Here is a 22,268-nt window from a genome sequence, read left to right on the forward strand (position 1 = left end):
TAGAGTCACAAAGAGTTGAACACGACTGAAGCGACTTAGCATGCACACGTACTTGCTCAGAATATCTAAAGTATTACAGAAAGAAGAAACTGATAAATTTCCTGGGAGAGGAACTGAAAGATAGGGGACAGGGCATGGGAGGGACACAGCTTTCACTCTGTGAGTGCTTTTGTATCTTTTGACTTTTGTAACATGTACATATTTGCCCTGTTCCAACAATAAGTTATGTTGAGGGAATTCACAGGCGGTCCAGTGGTTAGGACTTGGGGCTTTCGCTGCCATGGCCCAGGTTCAGTCTCTGGTCAGGAAACTGAGATTCCCACAAGCCATGTGGTAAAAAAAAAATTAAGTGATCAGTTAAACTGAAAGTTAGACTGCTTGTACCCAGACGCGTGCTTAGTCACTTAGTAGTGTCCGACTCTTTGTGGATTACTGAATACTGGAGTGGGTTGCCATGCCGTCCTCTGGGGGATCTTCCCAACCCAGGGAGGGAACCCAGGTCTCCCACATTGCAGGCGGATTCTTTACTGTCTGAACCACCAGAGAAGCCCTGATACCCAGACAGTGTAAGAAAAAAGAGGGAGAAGGTAGGTACACTCTTCTGTGTATTTGGTTGTGCGGTACAGCATGTGGGATCTCAGTTCCCCAACCAGGGATAGAACCCAGGCTCTTGGCAGTGAAAGTGAGGAGTCTTAACCCTTGGACCACCAGGGAATTCCTCGTATGTCTCACATACTTCAGAGTGTTGTAAAGCAAAATGACAAAAAAGGGTATCTGCACTCCCACATCAGTTTCAGTATTATTCATAGTAGCCAAGGTATGGAAAAAAGTGTCTGTCAACAGATGAATGGATAAAGATGTAAGATTCCTTTATACATATGGTTTCCCCAGGGGTAAAGAATCCACCTGCCAATGAGGGTTCAGTTCCTGGGTTGGGAAGATTCCCTGGAGTAGAAAATGGCAACCCACTCCAGTATTCTTGCCTGGAGAATCCCCATGGACAGAGGATCCTGGCAGGCTACAGTCCATGGGGTCACAAATAGTCGAACACGACTGAGTGAGCATGCACACACATATAAATATACATATATATACACATACACATATACATAATGGAATATTGTCCACCAATGTGAAAAGAAATTCTGTAATTTTCAACAACATGGATGAAATTTGAGGGCTTTATGCCAAGTGAAATGAGCCAGACAAAGACAAATACCACATGTGTGCTAAGTCACTTCAGTTGTGTTCAACTCTTTGCAACTCCATGGACTGTAGCCTGCCAGGCTCCTCTGTCCATGGGGATTCTCCAGGAAAGAATACTGGAGTGGGTTGCCATGCTCTCTTCCAGGGGATCTTCCCAACCTGGGGTCTCCTGCAGCTACTGTATTACACGTAAATTCTTTACCACTGAGCCACAGGGGAAGCCCCTAAATACCACATGCTATCACTTATATGTGGAATCTTTAAAAAACAACAACAACAAAGGTATAGAAACAGAGAGTAGGAAAGGTGTTTGCCAGATGCTGGGGGGTGGGGGAAGTGGGGAGAGATTAGCAAAAGGGTGCAAACTTTCAGTTAAGATAAATAAGGCTAAGAATCTCATATACAGCACAGTGACTACAGTTGATAATACTGTATCAAGGAATTGAAATTTGCTGAGAGTAGAACTGAACTGCTGTTACACCCACACACACACACAAAAGATAAAAGCATGAGGTGAAGGATGTGCTCATTAACTGGATGAGGGGCAATCCTTTCACAGTATATACATATGTCAAATCACCCAGATGTACACTTTAACTTACCATTTTACACGTCAGTCATGCCTCATAAAAGACAAAATTTTTAAAAACAGTTATGGATGCTTGGATCCCACATAATGCAACCAATTAAAAAGAGAAAAAGAGAAGTTTAGTGCACGCTTCTGTATGCATACCATATTCCATAAATTATGTTGAAAAGCAAAACTTTGAAAAAGGAAATTAAAGTTGATCCATTTATGCCTTTTAAAAAGGAAAATCGGAGTCATCTTGATATGAAACTGTTTTCAACGTAAGATGAAAAAAAGCACAATGTAGATGAGTTTGCATTGCTCGCTTGCCTGTGTTTCTGGATATATTTATTTACAAGGACTGTATAAATACATACACATTTGCCTGTGGAGAAACAGGCCGTCTTGTGGGGAAGGCACAAGACACCGTCACAGTGGTTACCCCCAGGGAGGGAGACAGGGGGACAGGTGAAAATACATACACATTTGCCTATGGACAACCAGGCCATCTCAGGGGGGTGAGGGGGGAGGCACAAGATACCGTCACAGTGGTTACCCTCAGGGAGGGACGCAGAGGGGGCAGGGGGACAGGTGAGAGGGGGCCAGACTTTTCATGGGGTACCATGGGGGGAGGGAGTGTTTGAAATTTTTAGCTCGTATTACAAATTCAAAAAATTTACAAAGACATGAAAAATCACATTGGAGTAACAAATCACCAGGCTTTTTAGCTGTAAAATTGTTTCTATAATGATAATAATAGTAATAACAAATAGTATCAATAACATAAATCAACAATAACATCATCAATAAACATATCCATGCTACTTATTCAACATGTCATGTCATGTTTATATTAAGAATACACATATTTAAGTTATCAATAAGGAAATAAATATTGAGAGTCAATAGATTAGTGTTACATGTCTGTGGCATATATATTCATATAATGCAACAGAGAATGCTCTGAGCTAGCTCTAGCGATACCTTGTTGGTCTCTGCTGTCCCAAACTGAAAGTCCAATGGAAGAGACAGAAGAAACCAAACGGTTCTAACACAGGAGGTAGCAGGGCTTTGATGAGAAGATTTTAAAAAGCCAGAGAGTGACTTTGCTCCTTTTCCTGACTCAGATTTCAGTGTTCACTCAGCTTTGGGGCTAGACGGTGGGGTCCACTCGGAACCTCAGCAAAACCTCACCGAATCCTCTGCCCAGGTGAAGTGCAGCCATGCAAATTCTAGAAACCAGGTGTTCAACCCACAGAGGACAAAGTACACACACACACAAAAAAAAAACCCAAAGAAAAACCAGGTCCTCTCCTCACCAGGGAGCTATCAGAGCGGAAATCTTAGCCCTCTGTGAGGACCTGAGACTGGGGAGGAAGTGCCCCCCTCCCCAGCTCGCCTTGGCTGGCTCAGCAGTTTGCTATTCTCTCAAGGGACCTGCAGGAGGGGGGGTGTGTGGGTAATATCAAGGCTGCAGATACATCCGGCCGTCTGTTAGGGGTACCGTGGCGCCTAGACAAAGGTGATGTCCCCAGGGACTCACAGATACACCCGCAAGCAACTTCCGCCTCCCCTTCCACCTCCCATTACTGTGGCCATATGAGATCTACACCAGGTCAGCTGAGGGGACAGGCTAGAGAACTGGGAACCATTTGTGTAGACACCCTGATCGTCTGGGCGTCAGGGAGGGGGTTGTCAAGAGAAAAGCTGGAACCTCCCTGTGGCGGGGACTCAGGGAGGGGGGAATCTCTGAGTGAGAGAATAGTGGAAGAGGAAGGAAATGGGGCCCTTTTCTTGCTGAGCTCCCAAGCAAGGGAAAAAGAAGAAAAGGAAGAGGCTTGGAACAGCCTTCACTAATTACAGGGCCACCGACACTAATGGCTAACACTCACAGACACAGACAGACTGTGCTGGGTGCGGCTGCATGAGTCCTCCACGCCTAGGAGGTGGGTATTATTGTTATCATCATAATTCCATTTTTTATATGGACTTTCTTTTTCTTTCATATTTTGGCTGCAGCAAGTGGCATATGGGATCTTAGTTCCCAGACCAGGGATCCAACTTGCACCCCTTGCATTGGAAGCACTTAACCACTGGACCACCAGGGAAGTCCCTAGACTTTAGTTTTTTAGAACAGTCTTAGGTTCACAGGGAAATTGAGCAGAAAGTACAGAGAATGGCCCATCTACCGCCTCTCACATGCATAGCTTCCCCTACTGTCAACAGCCGCCCCCCACCCCCCCGCCAGAATAGTACATTTGTTATCACTGATGAACCTACAGAGACACATCTTTATCACCCCCCAAGTCCCTGGTATACATGAGGGTTCACTCTTAGTGTTGTACATTCTATGGGTTTGGTCAAATGTGTAGTGATACATGGGCGTCCCTGGTGGCTCAGTGGTAAAGAATCCACCTGCCAATGCAGGAGGTACAGGTCCGATCTCTGGGTCAGAAAGATCCCCTGGAGAAGGAAATGGCAACCCACTCCAGTATTCTTGCCTGGAAAATTCCACCAACAGAGGAGCCCGGTGGGCTACAGTCCATGGAGTTGCAAAAGAGTCAGATACGACTTAGTGACTAAACAAAATGGGGGAAAAATGGAAGAAAAAATAATGGCACCTATCCACCCTTATAGTATCATACAGAATAGTTTCATTGCCCTAAAAATCCTCTGTGCTCTGGCCATTCATTCCCCTCTCCTCATCCTTAATCACCGACAACCATTGGTTTTTTACACTGTCCCGATAGTTTTGCATTTTCCACATCACCCCATTCTAAAGATGAGGAAATTGAGGCACACAGTTGTGGTGGGATTTCAACCAAAGCCCTCTCTGCTCTTCTTTTTATCCCAAGTCCCTGTCCCACTCCTGATGCAGTGAACGCCGCCCCCCGACCCCTGCCCCATCCCTGCCCTGGTGCTTTGGAACAGAAGGGCTGTGGTTATCGCTCAGGACCACATCAGCTACTGGTGAGGTATAGAATGCTCTTCTCCACAGTCCAGAGGTGAAGGAATCCCTCTGACCTCTGATCCCACCCTACCCCAATTTTTAAAAACATATTTATCTATTTATTTGGGCTGTACCAGGTCTTAGCTGCAGCACATGGGGTCTTTAGCAGTCACCTGCAGGATTTTTTAGTGGCAGTATGTGGGGGTCTAGTTCCCCGAACAGGGATGGAACCCAGGTCCTCTGCATCGGGAGCCTGGAATCTTAGCCATTGGGCCACCAGGGAAGTCTCCACCCCCAATTTTGTGAACTCCCCTATGTGGATGAGGCCTCGAATGTCCCTTGATCCACCCTGGGCCTCCACTGTCCTCCCCACCCCCCAGCTCTCAGGTTTTGGCAGGAGGAGAAGTGTCTGAGACAGGTCCCAACTTTCTCGTCATCACCCCAGCATGAGGGGGGAGGGGCCCAGCTGCAGAGAGGCTTTCCAGATGCTGATCTTGGCAAGCAGCGGAGCTGCAGTGGCCTCGTTTCATCCACCCATGGGCTCGAGGCCCACTTTCAGCTTCAGGGATGGGGTAGGGAGGCCTCTGGGGGAGGCCACCCCTGCCACGTCGGCACCAGATGGAGATTCAGCCCGTTGAGCCTGGGAGGGGTCGGCTCTCTCTTCTAGATGAGGGAGACGTGCGGTGAGGGGAGAGGGGACCCCCCAGGGCCCACTTCAGCCCCGCTCCAGCATAGTAATAACAGCTGACAAATACATCATGTGCCAGTTTACTGTCCTAAGTCCTGTGTAAATATCAACCCATCAGAAGCTCACAGCAGCTCCTTTAAGGAATGAATAGACATGCTGCAGTTTATCTTCATGTGGAAGACCACTCGGGAGTATAATATTTGAAACTTCAAGTTCTCAAAGGAACTAGTGGTGGGACTTCCCTGGAGGTCTGGTGGCTAAGACTCCAGGCTCCCAATGTGGGAGACCTGGATTCGATCCCTGATCAGGGAACTAGATCCCACATGCAGCAGCTAACAGTTTGCCTGCTGCAACTAAAGACCTCACATGTGGTGCTCACTTTGGCAGCACATATACTAAAATTGGAATGATACTGAGATTAGCATGGCCCCTGCGCAAGGGTGACAGGCAAATTCATGAAGCGTTCCATTAAAAAAAAAAAAACAAAAAACTCAAATCCCGCAACTAAGACCTGATGCAGCCAAGTAATTAAAAGAAAGCAGGGGAAAAAAAAAAAAAAGAAAATAGGGGTATAGAACAACATGGGTGAATCTCAAATGCATTGTGGTGAGAGAAAGAAGGCAGACACGAAAAGCTGCATATTGTATGATTCCATTTCTATGTTATTTCAGAAAAGGCCAAACTATATGGACAATGAACAACCAGGGATATATAGGGGCTGAGGGTGGAGGGAGGGGTTGACAACAAAAAAGCATGGGGGAATTTTTTGGTGATGGAACCTTTTTATAGTTTGATTGTGGTGGTGGTAATATGACTACATATGTTTGTGGAAATTTGCAGAACTATAAAAAAAGAATTTCTTTTTTTTTAAATGCAGTTCACATTTTAATGTACTTAAAAAAACCCCTTCCAAATATAATTATAAATGTAACCAGGAAAAATACCTGAGATATGAATCTTAATTAACCATTAGTACATTACTTAAAAGAATTTTTTGAATCTCTGGCTTATTGCACTGGGTTTATAAAGATATAAACCTGCTGATTTTTCCATTTGAGTATTTTGTACTAAATGTAGTTTATTTAGTCACTAAGTTGTGTCCAACTTTCTTAACCTCATGGACTGTAGCCTGACAGATTCTCTGTTCATGGGATTTCCCAGCAAGAATACTGGAGTGGGTTGCCATTTCCTTCTCCATCTTTTTTTTTTTTAATTGTATCTTAAAAATCCTTCACAACTGCCTTGCATTAATTCAGTTCAGTCGCTCAGTCGTGTCCAACTCTTTGTGACCCCATGAACTGCAGCACGCCAGACCTCCCTGTCCATCACCAACTCTCGGAGCCTACCCAAACTCATGTCCATTGAGTCGGTGATGCCATCCAACCATCTCATCCTCTGTCATCCCCTTCTCCTCCTACCCTCAATCTTTCCCAGCATCAGGGTCTTTTCAAATAAGTCAGAGTCAATTTAGGAAAATAGAAGTATCTCAAACAGATGGGATTTAATACCAGGATTGGTTATGTTGATGAGAAATTGACCAAGAGGGAGGCTATGTCCAGTGGGAGATGATGTGGGAAGCAAATGGAGAGAATGACTCTGACTTGTCCCATCCTCCCACCCTCCAATCTACCCATAGTGCCTGCCATTGACTAAATCTGGGCAAAAAGCACTGGGCAAAAAGGGGGCCATCCTATGCAGAGGTCAGACCTTAACCATGGGGCAGGGAAAGAACAGGGAGTGGGTGATCTGAGGGTACACAGGCTCAAGGCTGACACAAACCAAATGAGGAAAGGGCAACTTTCCATTCTACAGAAGGAAAACTGAGGCCGAGAGAGCCCATGTGCCCTGCGGGGGCCTGACTCTCTGCCAAAACCTGGGAGGCTGGTTTTGAGCCTTTTTTTCTGCTCCAAACGCCCACTTGGACTGAAGAAAATGGAAACATCTATGCAAATCATGCCCTTCCCTAGGGGTTGAGGGGAGTGGAGAAAGCCTCCATGGAGACTCCTCCTCCTCACCTGCTTGGCCGTTACCCACAAACAGCAGCTGTGTTGGCAGCTGATGGGGGTATACTTTAAACACTCCCCCTGAGAGGTCAGAGTCCCCAGTCCAGCCTGCACCCATGGCCTGCATCTTCCGTCTTAAGGCTGCTCCCCAATATCCAAGCCTTGACCTCTTGCCTTTGTGAAATCCCTGGCACAGCAATGGGAGGCTAGAAATGACCAGACCTTGGGGGGCCTTCCAGTTTCCAATATATGCTCCCTAAATTGCTCTGATGCTGGGAAAGATTGAAGGCAAATGGAGAAGAGGGCGGCAGAGGATGAGATGGTGAGATGGCATCACTGACTCAATGGACATGAATTTGAGCAGACTCTGAGATAGTGGAGGACAGAGGAGACTGGTATGCTGAAGTCCATGAGGTCGCAAGGAGTTGGACAAAACTGAGTGACTGAACAACAACAACGGAATTGCTATCCTGCCTGGTGCCAGCAGAGACCCTCTCCGGTCTGCAAGGATTGATGCCGGCCCACTGGGGACAGAGGTCACCTACAGTTGAGCCTTTGAGCCACAGGGGAGGGCTGGACACCTCGACCTTCAACCTCTACTCAGGCTTGGACCAAAATGGTCAAACTTTGAGCCTCTCGGTGTGCAGGTCTGAAGGTCACTATCCCCTTTCATTAAGGCTTGCAATCAATATGCCAGTGGGGGAGCCATGTGCAAACTGCTTCCTCTACATTCTATTTGTTCAATTACTATATATTGAAACCTTCTGGGTGCCTGGCACCCTTCTCCTTCTTAGCAAAGGGATCCAACAGTGAAAGAAACAAAGATCTCTGTTGTCTAGGAGCTGATGTTCTCATGGAGGAGACAGGCAAGAGGCAGGACAAATAAGAACATGATGTCATCTGTTAGGATGTGGTGAAAGTTCAGGAAATAATGACACGAGGAAGGTAGATTAGATATGTGGGGTAGGAACAGAACCGTGATTTTTAGACCTAGTGTCACCTGAGAAGGGGACATTTGAGTAAAGACCGGAAGGAGGTGAGGGCTTTCCCGATGGAGCAGTGGGTAGAGAACCAGCCTGCAAGGCAGGAGATGCAGGTTTGAGTCCTGGATTGGGAAGATTCCCCTGATGACGCTGTATGATTGATGAGTTCCTTCTTTCCATCCTCAGCCCCCACAATGTTCCCCCTGCCCCCCACTACGGAGGGAGCCTAGAACAACCAGCGCGCTGGAAATCACAGAGGGAAGAGGAGGACAGTGGGAAGAAGTAGGGACAGGTCTCGCAGGGCCTTGTGGGCTCCAGTGGGGACTTTGGCTTTTGCCCTGCATGAAAAAGGAGGCATAGAGGGTTCTGAACAGAGGAGGGACGTGATCTGAGTCAGGTATTTACAGGCTCTCTCCGTGGTGCAGAGCGGGGAGACACTGTGGGGGCTGAGGATGGAAAGAAAGAGAACTCATCAACCACACAGCTAGTCAGGGGAGAGGCTGTGGGTGTCCCACCTACTGATAAGGAGACTGAACTCTGAAAGTGCTAACCACATGCCCAGGGACACCGACCAGTTAGCAGCGGCCCCTGGATTCCAACTTGTGTCTATATGATTTCAGGATCATTGGGTAGATAATCATTCATTGGGTACCTTATTTGCCCATGACTTCAGGGGGGATACAGATCCTGAGACCCAAGAGACAGAGAGGATTCTGCTTTTGGTAATACATCTGCCTCAGGGCTTCCTTGGTGACTCAGACAGTAAAGACTGCCTGCAATGTGGGAGACCTGGGTTCGACCCCTGGGTTGGGAAGATCCCCCGGAGGAGGGCACAGCAAGCCACTCCAGTACTCTTGCCTGGAGAATCCCCATGGACAGAGGAGCCTGGTGGGCTATAGTCCATGGGGTCACAAAGAGTCGGGCACGACTGAGTGACTGAGGACTGCATCAGGATGATGAATGAAGGGATTCACTCAAGAGGGGGAAGGATAGTTAGGGAGTCTTGGATGGACATGGTACACACTGTTATATTTAAAATGGAAAACCAGACTTCCTGGTGGCACAGTGGATAAGAATCCACCTTCCAATGCAGGCGACGTGGGTTCGATCTCTGGTTCGGGTAGATTCCACACGTCATGGAGCATCTAAGCCTGTGTACCGCAACTACTGAGGCCGCGCTCTAGAGCCCACACGCTGCAATTGCTGAAGCCCGAATGCTGAAGAGCCCATGCTCCGCCGCTATGAGAGGCCCACACACCACAAACAGAGGGCAGTCCCCAGTCTCACAGCTAGAGAAAGCCTGTGTTCAGCAACGAAGACCCAGCCCAGGCAAAACTAAAATAAATAAGTAAAAACTAAAATGGATAATCAACAAGGATCTACTGTATAGCACAGGGAACTCTGTTCAATGTTATGCAGCAGCTTGGGTGGAAGGGGAGCTAGGGGGAGAATGGATACTTGTATATGTGTAGCTGAGTCCCTTTGCTGTCCACCTGAAACTTATCACAACATCGTTAATCAGCTCTACTTGAATATAAAATAAAAAATTTTTAAAAAGAAACATGTATTGAATCCCTACTGTGTTATAGGCACTATACTGGCTGCAGGGGCCAGACAGAGCAAAATTTCTGCCAAGGAGACAAAATGTCTCCTCTAATGGGTAAGACAGACAAAAGACATTTAAAAAAATCCAGGAAATCATACAAGATATTAGAAGATAAATACTGATGGAAAAAAAATAGGGCAGGATAAGGGCTTCCCTGGTGGCTCAGACAGTTAAGAATCTGCCTGCAATGCAGGAGACCCTGGGTTGGGAAGATCCCCTGGAGGAGGGCATGGCAACCCATTCCATTATTCTTGCCTGGAGAATCCCATGGACAGAGGAGCCTGGTGGGCTACAGTCCAAGGGGTCACAAAGAGTCCGACATCACTGAGCGACTAATAAAAAACAAAAAATAAAACCTGCTATTGTTCACAGTTGCTAATCCGTGTCTAACTGTGACCCCATGGACTGAAGCATGCCAGGCTCCCCTGCCCTTCACTATCTGCTGGAGTTTGCTCAAATTCATAACCATTGAGTCGGTCCACATTAAAAAAAAAAAAAAAAAACCCTTTAAAAAGAAAGAAAAGTATGATCCAGGCTGAAGGAACAACAATGCAAAGGCCCTGAGGTGGGGTCAACAGAAATGAATGAGTCAATAAACAAAGGCTGTGGCCATTAGGAAGGTCCAGCCACCCCCCCACCAACCCTCACCCCTCACACCCCCCACCCCACCCCCCGACTTCTGCCCTTTGCAACTGCTATTTCCTCAGCCTGGATCACATTTTCTCCTTTGGACAAACTCCTGATGGAACTTTAAGCCTTAGCTCTCAGGTTACAGCTTCAGAGAACTTGCCTGTGAGACTCCTGCCCCCACGGGTTAGGTGTTCCTCCCCTGGACTCTCAGAGACTCTATAGACCTCCCTCCCCCATTCCGATCTCTCAACCTTCTGCACTGAGCTGTGAGTATTTCAAGGGTGTCTGTTGGATTTACCCCAGCGGTACACAGTAGGTGCCCACTAAATCATTAAGCAACTAAGTGCCGTTCCATCCTTCACCACATAAAATCTAAATTCTCTTGCCCAGGACAGACTTGGAAAAGCTGCCTGTGAAATAATAAACTGGTTCTCGGAGAAGAGACACAGCTGGTTGTGGCGGAGGATTCTGGGAAGGGAAAGGGGTGTGGGGCGGGGCCCGGCAGGGAACAGAAGTTTTCATTCACTCTAGTTTTCTTTTTGCAGTTTTTAAAATTTTCTTTACTAGGTGTGTGAATTATGCAAACATAAAGTGAATAAACAAGACTGTACAAAATAGAGGATTTAAAAGACCTTTTGAAACTGCAAAGTGTGTGAAGTTTAAAACACATTCACAGTTCTTACAAGAGTAGAGTACACAATGAAATATAACATTGTAAATTTCATTAATACTTCACGAAAATATCCATATGTCATATATCAGATGAAAATTTAAAAAGGAAAAGAAACAATGTCTTACATCTTTAGCACAGCATTCCGGTGCGCCAGCGCCCACCCCTTTCCCTGCCTTGGTTCTTGTGTTGATTTGATGACAAAACTCACCTTCAGTTAATAACAATAATATAATAATGCTCTGCATGGTTCACACATGACATGCTTTGCCTCAATCATTTCATCGCATCTTACAACCTCCCCATCTTCCAGATGAGTACACTGAATTTGTCTCGGAGAACACGTTCTCAGCCACTGAACTCGGTTCAAATCGCGCTGGCAGCCAAATGCTCAGGTCTAGCCCGGCAAGAAAGGCTGCTATGTGTTCGTGGCGCCGCCTGGAGGCCCGACGGGGAACGTGGCAAAGAACCTAGAAAAGGAACATTTGGGGCTTCTCTGGTGGCTCGGTAGTGGTAAAGAATCGGCCTGGCAATGCAGGAAACAGAGTTCAATACCTGGTCGCGAAGGATCCCACATGCCCCGGAGCAACTAAGCCTGTGAGCCAAAACTATTGAGCCTGTGCTCTAGACCCCAGAGGCCGCAAATACTGAGTCCACGTACCCAACTACTGAAGCCCAGTTGCCTAGAGCTCCGTGCTCGGCAAAAAAGCCACTGCATTTAGAAACCCATGGCCCAAAACTAGAGAAAAGCTAGTGCACCACGGAAGAACAAGCCTAAATAAACAAATAAATGAATAAAATTATTGTTATCTTATTTATTTATTTATTTTTTATTTAGTTGCACCAGGTCTTAGTTGCAGCATGTGGGATCTAGTTCCCTGACCTGGCCCCCTGCATTGGGAGCTCAGAGTCTTAACCACTGGGCCAGCAGGGAAGTCCCTAAAATTACTTTTTAAAATGAGCATTTGGATTTCTATTGTGAGGGGGGACGAGAAAGCAAGCTAGGATCTGCGGAGTTCCCACTGTGCTCTCCGAGAACTCGGGCTGTATGAGACGCGACATCTTGGCCAAGGAGATGAGGGAGACACATCCCTAACCTGAGGCATTGAACGGGGACATACCCTGGGGATCTATCCGCCAGGTCCTATCCTGAGGGCTTTCTGCGGGAGATAAAGCCCTGCGTTTAAACTAACAAAAATCCACGTTCCTGCAGAAACCTCAGTTTAGAGTCTTCGGGGCCCCAATGGGGCGGGATCTAGAGGGCGTGGCCGACATAAAAGCGTAACAACTATTGGCCCTTTTCCCTTTAGTGCCCGCCCCAGAACTTTTTTTTTTCACACTTAACAGCTCATTGGCTGAATGAGGAGCGTGTCCTTTGAGTAGGGAGGTTTCATTGGCTGGATTCCCTCAGGCTCTTTGGGGGCGGGACCGAAGGAGGGGCGGGGTTTCTCACTGTGGGCTTGCACTCGCGGAGTTGCCGAGGGTTCTTAGGCCTGCAGAGAAAATTGGGGTTTGGGGGTTAGTCTTGGGGCGGAGGTAGGGGCACGCTGAGGCGATCCCCGCGGTCCTCGATCTTGCATTCCCCGCTTTCCAACGCCGAAAACAAGCCCAGCAGGCGGTGTCGCGGGAGTGACGTCATCTCGAGGCGTCTCGAGACTCCAGAGAAAGCCTTGACCTCTCTAAGCGTGGAGAGCTTTCGCGAAGATGCTGCAGCTAGTCCGGGCGGGGGCCCGGGCCTGGCTTCGGCCCAGGGGCTGCCGGGTGAGGCCGGGGACGGAGGGCGGGGTCGGAGGATAAAAGTTGGAGGGCCCGGGGGTTTCTCTCTCATTCCCGCCCACCGTTTACAGGGCCTGAACGCGCTGGCAGAAGAGGCAGTGCAGCCGGCTGAGAAACCAGAACCCTTGGCGAGCGCAGGTGAGGTTACTGGTCACCCCAGGAAGGGTGGCGACTGGGAACTCTGACCCTTACTCCTGACTTCCCAATCGTTCCAGGTCCCCAGACACCCGTGCTGCGCAGGTGCGAGCTCCCGGTACCCCTGCACCGGCGTCCCGTGCAGGCCTGGGTTGAATCTCTGCGGGGCTATGAGCAGGAGCGCGTGGGTCTGACCGAGCTGCACCCAGACGTTTTCTCCACGGCGCCCAGGTTAGTGGGAGCTGAAACGGTGAACTGGGTGGCCGAGGGACGAGGATCGGGGGTTTAGGAATCAGGATGACCCGGGTTCGAGCCTCATTTTCTCCAGCTGTCAAAAGGGAATGATGGTTTTCTTGCTTAAGAGTTGTGTGAAGGTGAGGGTTGTTGAGAGGTAACGTTCTTTGTGGGTTAAGGGCACAGGACTCTGTATCCCGAGTGACTGGATTGGAATCCTACCTTCTCCCTGTGCTTCAATGTCTCCATTCTGTCAAACCTCAAGAAATTAAATTAGATAATTCTGGCCCATAATATGGTCTATAGAAATGTTGATTATTGTTGCTGTTATTGGTTTTTGCAAAAATGAGCACTAACAGTGGTTAAGTCCTTACTGTATGTCTGGCACAGCCTGTTTGCATTTTTATTTTATTTTCATTTTTTTTGGCCATGTGGCTTGTGGGCTCTTAGTCCACTGACCAGGGAGTAAGCCAGGCCCTCCATAGTGAAAGTGCAAAGTCCTAACCTTTTTATTATTTTTTTATTCTTATTTTGTAGCTAAAGAAACAGCGCAGTCAAGTTAGAAATTTGCCTATGGTCACATAGCTTGTAAACTATATACTCAACAGTATATGGGCCAATTCCCAGGACTAAGTTTTCGCTTGCAAAGGAGTTTGATGTCTCATGTCTACTGTGTCTGGCAGATAATAACTGCTGTTGATTTATTACTATAATGTTGTTTGTATGGTTTGTCCCCTGTTTTACAGAATCCCAATCTGCTAAGGGGTGACCAAAGAAAAAAAATTTAAAAACAATGTATTTTGGGACTTCCCTGGTGGTTAAGACTCTGAGCTCCCACTGCAGGGGCCATGGTTTCCATCACTGGTTGGGGAAATAAGATCCCATATGCTGCGAGGTAAAAAAAAAGACAAAGCATTTTATTTATTCTGTAAATACTTAGGAAGTGCTTACCAGGTGCCCAATTCCATTCTGGGTGTCAGGGATATAGCAGTGAATGAGCACTGAGGTTGCTGATGCTGCTCCCAGTCTAGAGCTGGGACAGCAAACTTCTGTAAAGAGCCAGGGAGTAAATATTATAGGCTTTGAAGGCTGTAATATCTCCATGGTAACTACTCATCTTTGCTGATGCAGTACAAAAGCAGCCGTACACAATGAGTAAGTGGATGAGCATGGCTGTGTTCTAGTCAAGCATATTTACAAAAACAGGCAGCAGGCCAGACTTGGCCTTTCTAATCATAAAAATACGTCATTCAAAATGCCGGGCTGGATGAAGGACAAGCTGGAATCAAGATTGCCGGGAGAAATATCAATAACCTCAGATATGCTGATGACACCACACTTATGGCAGAAAGCAAAGAATACCTAAAGAGCCTCCTGATGAAAGTGAAAGAGGAGAGTGAAAAAGTTGGCTTAAAACTCAACATTCAGAAAACTAAGATCATGGCATCCAGTCCCATCACTTCATGGTAAATAGATGGGGAAACAGTGAGAGACTTTATTTTTTGGGGCTCCAGAATCACTGCAGATGGTGACTGCAGCCATGAAATGAAAAGATGCTTGCTTCTTAGAAGAAAAGCTATGACCAACCTAGACAGCATGTTAAAAGTACAGACATTACTTTACCAGCAAAGGTCCATCTAGTCAGAGCTATGGTTTTTCCAGTAGTCATGTATGGATGTGAGAGTTGGACTATAAAGAAAGCTGAGCGCCGAAGAATTGCTGCTTTGGAATTGTGGTGTTGGGGAAGACTCTTGAGAGTCCCTTGGACTGCAAGGAGATCCAACCAGTCTATCCTAAAGGAAATCAGTCCTGAATATTCATTGAAAGGACTGATGCTGAAACTCCAATACTTTGGCCACCTGATATGAAGAACTGACTCATTTGAAAAGACCCTGATGCTGGGAAGATTGAAGGCAGGAGAAGTAGATGACAGAGGATGAGATGGTTGGATGGCATCACCGATGCAATGGACAAGAGTTTGAGTAGGCTCTGAGAGTTGGTGATGGACAGGGAGGCCTGGCGTGCTGCAGTCCATGGGGTTGCAAAGAGACTGAGCAACTGAACTGAATCAAATCATAGTTTGCCAACCTTTGGCACACCAGCCTGGCACCCCTGTCCAATGCAAGCCCCAGGTGTAATTTCAGTTCTTCCAGTAGCCACATTTTCTTTCAAATGGCAAGAGACAAGTAATATTGATTTCAGTAATATATTTCATTTGGCCTGATAAGTCTAAAATGTTGGGACTTCCCTGGTGGTCCAGTGGCTAAGACTCTGCACTCTCAGTGCAGGGGGCCCGGGTTGGATCCCTGGGCAGGGGATCCAACTTTATGCCACAACTCAGAGTTCACATGCCAAAACTAAAGATCCCACCTGCCACAACTAAGACCTGATACAGCCAATTAAATACATTTTTGAAATTTGATTTGTATATTTTTGGCTGCTCTGGGTCTTCAATGCCACATGGACTTTTCTCTAGTTGTGGCGAGCGGGGGCTTCTCATTGCAGTGGCTTCTCTTGTTGCAGAGCACGGGCTCTAGGGCACCCAGGCTTCCGTACTTGTGGGCCCTGGGCCCTAGAGCACAGGCTCAGTAGTTGTGGCCCACGAGCTTAGTTGCTCCTAGGCATGTGGGATCTTCCCGTCTTAGGGATCGAACATACGTTGGCCAGCAGATTCTTTACCACTGAACCATCAGGGAAACCCAAAATAAATATTTTTTTAAAAATATGACATACTGTCGTGTGGCCCTGGCCACCTTTTTTAGGGCTTCATTAGTTGCACATATGGCCTTCCACTGTACGGGACAGCGTAGGGTTAGAGAGGCAAGCTAGTCTGTAAAGAAGTGACAGAACAGACATGGAGCGGGGCAGGAGGAGGTGCAAGATGGGCCCAGAGAGGGACTGGAGCGGACCACACAGGGCCCTGGAAGTGGAGGGGGGGAGCCCGGGTTTCCGTCTCATGGAGCGGGAAGGGTTTTAAGTGCACACAGCCCTCTTATATCTCCTTCCTTCGCAGGTTGGATATTCTGCACCAGGTCGCCATCTGGCAGAAGAACTTCAAGAGAATTGTGAGTGCCCCGGGCAGGGCGGGCGGGGTGAGGCGGAGGCAGAGGAAGGCCCTGCTGTGTCTTCTCTGGATGGCTGGCTCAGGCCCCATTTTCTCTCTCCTGAACCATTCCCCAGTGGGCCATTTTCTTTTTTCTTAAATGTGAGCACTGAGAATTTTTTTTAAGATTTATTTTTATGTATTACTGATTATACTCATACCTTTATTTATTTGTTGGGCTGCTGTGGGTCTTTCCTGTGGCGTGTGGGATCCAGTTCCCTGCCCAGGGATGGAACCCAGGCCCCCTGCACGGGAAGCACAGAGGCTTGGCCACTGGACCTCCAGGGGAGTCCTCTAACCCTGCTATCATCTTGATCTTGGATCTCTGGCTTCCAGAAATGTGAGACAGTACAGTTCTATTGTCAAAGCCCTAGTCTGTGCCTGCGTGCTCAGTTGTGTCCAACTCTTTGCGACCCCATGGACTGTAGCCCCCCCACCCAGGCTCCTAAGGATTCTTAGCCACTGGACCACCAGGGAATTCCCGCTAGGCATTTTCTGAACACCCACTGTGTACTGGCCATTGTGCTAGGGGACACAACAGGCAAGGTCCCTGCCCTCATGAAGCTCCCAGTCTAGTCAGAATAGGAGAATGGGAGTCAAACAGTCTTGCCTGTAAATGCATCATTAGGGAAGTTGTCTCAGAAGAAAGGGGCATTTAACCTCAGCTGTGTGATAGGTAGGAGCTTGGTCGGTAGAGGGGGCAGTGGGGCTGGCGTGGAGGGAGAGGGAGCCGCACGGGCAAAGGCCTGTGGGATCAGAGGGAGCCAGGGTGGCCCTGGAGGTCAGCCAGGGCAACGTGGGGCGTTGGGATTTTGTGCCAAGAGCATGGAAGATGCTGTTCTCAGTCAGGGTCCCTGCCTTTCACGTGCCCACCTCGAGTCTTGTTAGCCCTGCCTGGCTCCCCATGGCCCTGGGAATGAAGTCATCAGCCTGTCATTGGAAGCCTCACAGGATCCCCCATCCCACACCTCTCCCTGATTCTAACCCCCACATCTTTCCCCATATCCCACCTTCCTTTCATTTTTTAAATTTTATTTTATTCTTATGTTTTTGGCCACATGGCTTGTGGGATCTTAGTTTCCAAACCAGGGATTGAACCCAGGCCCCCTGCAGAGTCCTGATCACTGGACTGCCAGGAAATTCCCCTACCTTCCTTTTTTTTTTAAATTAGTTTGTTTTCTTCTTTCTTTGTTAAAAAAAAAACAACATATATTTATTTGTTTATTTTATTTTTGGCTGTGCTGGGTCTTCATTGTTGCACGCCGGCTTTCACTAGTTTCGGTGAATAGGGGCTAATCTTTGTTGTGGTGTACCAGCTTCTCATTGCAGTGGCTTCACTTCTTTCTGAGCATGGACTCTAGCGGGGGGTGGGCTTCAATTGTTGGGGCGCACAAGCTTAGTTGTCCCAAGGCATGTGGGATCTTCCGGGACAATGAATTGAACCAGTGTCCCTTGCATTGCAAGACGGATTCTTATCCACTGGCCCACCAGGGAAGCCCTTACCTTCCTTTTATTACAACCACATGGAAATCGTTCAAAAAATACGAAGCACCTACTGTGTGCCAGGCAGCAGTGCCCCTGCCCTTCTGGGGCCGACGTTCTGGAGTGGAGGAGGGCGCTCTTGACTTCTTTATCCCTCCCTCCCTCCCAAAGCACTCTGCTTGTCCTGATGGAGCCCCAGTCTCTGCCTCCTCTCGAGCCCCCCAGCAGCAGGCCGGTCCTCCCAGCTCACAGCCCTGTCCGTGGGCCTGGTGCCTTTCGGCTGTGATGGACTCTGCCTTGTGAGCCTGACTCTCCTCACTCTGTGCCCACAGAGCTACGCCAAGACCAAGACCAGGGCCGAGGTGCGGGGAGGTGGCCGGAAGCCCTGGCAGCAAAAAGGCAGTGGGCGTGCCAGACACGGCAGCATCCGCTCCCCAATCTGGCGAGGAGGTGAGCAGGTCTGCCCACACGTATGCGGTCAGAGGTTGGCAAGACTTGCACTTCCCCACAAGTCCCCGCAGCTCTGGCCTCAATCTCTTATCAGGCTGTAGCCACAGCCCCTTTCTACCCCACCTCCCAGCTCACCTCTCCTGGCTCACACTTCACACAGCACCCAGAGGGATCTTCCCAAGCCTCCTAGCTCCTGTGTTAAGTCTGAGCCCCTCATCTTGGCCTTCCAGGCCCTGGTGGCTGCAGACCCCCTCTACCCCCTGTCCCTTCCACGCCTTCCTGACCAAATAGAGCTGACTCAGTCATCTTCCATTGGCCTGGCCAATTTCTGTCAACCTTGCCTGGGTTGGGAAGATCCCCTGGAGAAGGGAACGACTACTCACTCCAGTATCCTGGCCTGGAGAATTCCATGGACTGTGGAGTCGCAGAGTAGGACATGACTGAGCAGCTTTCACTTTCCCTTGTGTTTAGGCCATGCCTCCTCCAGGAAGCCCTCCATGATCCTCTGGGGGTCCCCCCCCACCCCCTGAATCCCCTTGTGCTGCCCCACACAGCCCTGATTTCCCTCTGCGATCAAGCCTCTGTCTGAATATGAACGAGGCAGGGATCCTATCAGGTCCCCTGCTACATCCCAGGGCCCAGCAGGGGGAGCACTTGAGTAGAACTGTCCTCACTCAGGGATTGATGGCTGAGGACAGCAGGCCCCTCTGAGGCGAAGTTACCTGTCCCAGGTGGCGCCTGATCATCCTCCCCTCCCCATCCCTCCCCGACACCCTCACCCTCTTTGCGGCACTTCAGCCTGGCTGCCAGCAGCCTCCCTCCTCCCACCTCTGGGCCCACCACTGGGGCAGATTTCTGACCTCTGAGCCCAGCTAGGGCCTTCACCCAGTCACACATCCCTCTGCCCCTGCAGGAGGTGTCGCCCATGGCCCCCGGGGCCCCACGAGCTACTACTACATGCTGCCCATGAAAGTGCGGGTGCAAGGGCTCAAGGTGGCGCTGACCGTCAAACTGGCCCAGGTAACAGCACCTATCCTGCCGGGAGCCACTGTGTCCTGGGATCTGGCCTGTGGGGGTGTGGGGAGCCTGAGTAGCTGCAGGGGGGCCTAAGTGGCTCCCAGTGGGTGCAGTAGGAGACTCAGCCCATCCTTTCCTCCCACCAGGACGACCTGCACATCGTGGATTCCCTGGAGTTGCCCACCGCAGACCCCCAGTACCTGATGGAGCTGGCCCGCTACCGCCGCTGGGGCGACTCTGTCCTTTTTGTAGACTTGTGAGGGGGCCGCGCCAGGCGGGGACAGGGGGGTGGTGGGCTCCGTCCTTGGCAGGGCTCACCTCCTGGCCTCTATTTCAGAGAACACGAGGATATGCCCCAGAACGTCGTAGCAGCCACATCCGGGCTCAAGACCTTCAACCTGGTCCCAGCTGTCGGTGAGCGAAGGGCCTTGGGCCAGTTCACATCCTGTATCTATAACTCAATCACCGAGTGGCCCTGGGCAGTGACAGCCCCCCTCAACCCCCCCAGCTGGCCCAGCCCTGGGAGAATGATGTCTTTCTTAAAGAAATGCTCTGAGGTCACGTCAGTCCAAGCTTGGGTTTCAGTGCCGGGGTGGAGTGAGTCTGAGGGCCCCCTGGCTGCTCCCACCGGCTCCTCACTCGGACACACAGGATCAGAGCTGCCCTGAGCAGGTCCCCCCACCCATCGAGGGGTTGACTAGTCCCCAGAGCCCTCTCTTGGCCTCCTGATTGTGGGCCCAGCTGCCTCCTAGACAGCGGCACATGGGGGTCTCGTAGTCATCGCGGCGCATAAGACCTCCTTCCTCCACTCCAGTCTGTTAGCCCACCCTGTCAGCTCTGTCTGTGAACGTGTCCAGGATCCAACAGCTTCTCACCACCCTGGACCAGCCCCCAGCGTCTCCCACTCTGTCGCCTCTGCCCTGGTCCCAGGCACCTGCTAACTGCCATCATCTCTCGCATCCCCCTCCCAGTCCCGCTTACAGCCACCAGAGGGCGCCCGAACACCTGACTAAGATCCTGTCTCTTCTCTGCCCACCACCCTCCAGGGCTCCCACTACCTCAGGGTAAAAGCCTGACTTATCTGGAGGCCCACAGATCCTGCACCACCTGCCCTCCTCTCCCCACCTCTCCCCTCCCCTCCCTCCTGCATCACGCCCTGCAGCCACACGGACCCTCCTCAGTACATCGTGTTTATTCATCTGCTCTGTCTATCATCTATCTCCCCAATGGGACGTGAGGTGGGATCCCTTGCCTGGCACAGGGCAGAGTCGGGGTACTTTGGATGTTTTGGTTGAGGTTGACGAGCTGAGGACCACCCCTTGCCTAGGGTCTCGCCAGGGGTGAGCAGCTGAGCCAGGGTTTGAACCCAGGCTGCCAGGCTCAGGACCCTACACTAGACTGCGGTGTCTCTGCTGGGGAAGGGGGGGCTGGTCCTAAGTGTGCCCCCCTCTCCCCTCACCCCCCCAGGCCTGAACGTGCACAGCATGCTCAAACACCAGACCCTGGTCCTGACCCTGCCCACGGTCGCCTTCCTGGAAGAGAAGCTACTCTGGCATGACTCACGTTACACGCCCCTCTACCCCTTCCGCCTGCCCTACCGAGACTTCCCCTGAGTCCCAACGCCACGCCCCCCAGGACACACAGACCGCCCTCCTTCCTGCTCTGAGCCAGCCCAAGCCCTGGGCAGGCTTGGAAGATGCCTCCCCATCCCAGGCCCCCTGGTCCCGGTGGGAGGCTGAGGCCACACACAGAGAGCAGCCAAGCAGGCGTCAATACTGGGAAGAGGGCAGCTCGCCAGAGACCCACGTCTCTCATGTAAGATAAATTTTATTTTGTAATCAAAGACGGGAAGCACAGCAGCTGATTGCCGTTTTGTGAATAATTCCATTCGGTGCCTTCTCTGGTGCTGGGCATCCCTGGGTACCTGGCTGCCTCAAGACCCCATTTGTAGAAATGACCCAGGATCAACTTTGCAGGGTGAGTCAGCCTCGGGGAGCGCACAGCAGAGAAGCAGCCACCTCTGAGAACCCACTGGTGCTGCCTCCCAATCCCAGGCACTCTGACCAAGTGCTCGTATCCTTGATGGGGCTTGTGGTCCCATCTGTCCATCCAGCTGTGGGCCTGAGTCTCCAAATGGGTACAATGTGGAAACTGGGGGTTCCATCACAGGGATTTTCCCTAAACACAGAGTCAGGATCAACGTGGTCAGTAAATGTGCAAATAAACATTTTTTAAAAACACCAGGCTGACATACTGATTCTTGAGTCTGCTAATGTTATCTGTCCCCCATCCCCAAGTTATTATCTCTTTAATAGTCACAACACAGACTACAGAATAATGTGGTCAGTTTCTTTAAAGTTGGCTGAAACTGCCATCTGACCTGCAGGCCTACCCAGGCGGCCAAAGAGACCCATCGACTGGGCAGCTCGCCACCGAAAACATCTCTGGAATGCCTCTCAGGAGTCCCTTGAGAGCTCACAACACAATCTTTGAATGTCCTCAGTGAACAAAAATTGTGATCCTTAAAGTTTCAGATTTGACTGAGGGAGAAAGAAAAATCTGGGACTTCCCTGGCTGTCAGACTCTGTGGTTCCAATACAGGGGGTGCAAGTTCAACCCCTGGTTGGGGAACTAAGATCCCACATATGTGCATGTATAGCTGAGCCACTTTGCTATACACCTGAAACTAACACAGCATTGTAAATCAACTGTTTCAATTTTTAAAATATTTTAAAAAGATAAAGCTATTTGGAGCCAGTAGTAGGAA

At 49.6% G+C, this 22,268-nt stretch overlaps 1 protein-coding gene and 1 non-coding gene across 2 annotated transcripts; both read left to right on the plus strand.

Moving 5' to 3' along the window:
- The first annotated feature begins 5,783 nt into the window (after positions 1 to 5,783).
- Positions 5,784 to 5,887, plus strand: LOC122701127. Its single transcript, XR_006342975.1, has one exon. It is a non-coding gene; the product is annotated as a U6 spliceosomal RNA (small nuclear RNA).
- Positions 5,888 to 12,733: 6,846 nt separating this feature from the next.
- Positions 12,734 to 21,744, plus strand: MRPL4 (mitochondrial ribosomal protein L4). Its single transcript, XM_043911456.1, has 9 exons — positions 12,734 to 13,065; positions 13,152 to 13,218; positions 13,296 to 13,446; positions 16,463 to 16,514; positions 18,367 to 18,484; positions 19,398 to 19,504; positions 19,648 to 19,757; positions 19,839 to 19,915; positions 20,969 to 21,744. The coding sequence occupies exons 1-9, from the start codon at positions 13,009 to 13,011 to the stop codon at positions 21,112 to 21,114; spliced, it is 885 nt and encodes a 294-aa protein (XP_043767391.1). The 5' UTR covers positions 12,734 to 13,008; the 3' UTR covers positions 21,115 to 21,744.
- The last annotated feature ends 524 nt before the right edge of the window (positions 21,745 to 22,268 follow it).

The sequence above is a fragment of the Cervus elaphus genome, chromosome 9 (genome assembly GCF_910594005.1).
Source record: "Cervus elaphus chromosome 9, mCerEla1.1, whole genome shotgun sequence".
Taxonomy (NCBI): Eukaryota; Metazoa; Chordata; class Mammalia; order Artiodactyla; family Cervidae; genus Cervus; species Cervus elaphus.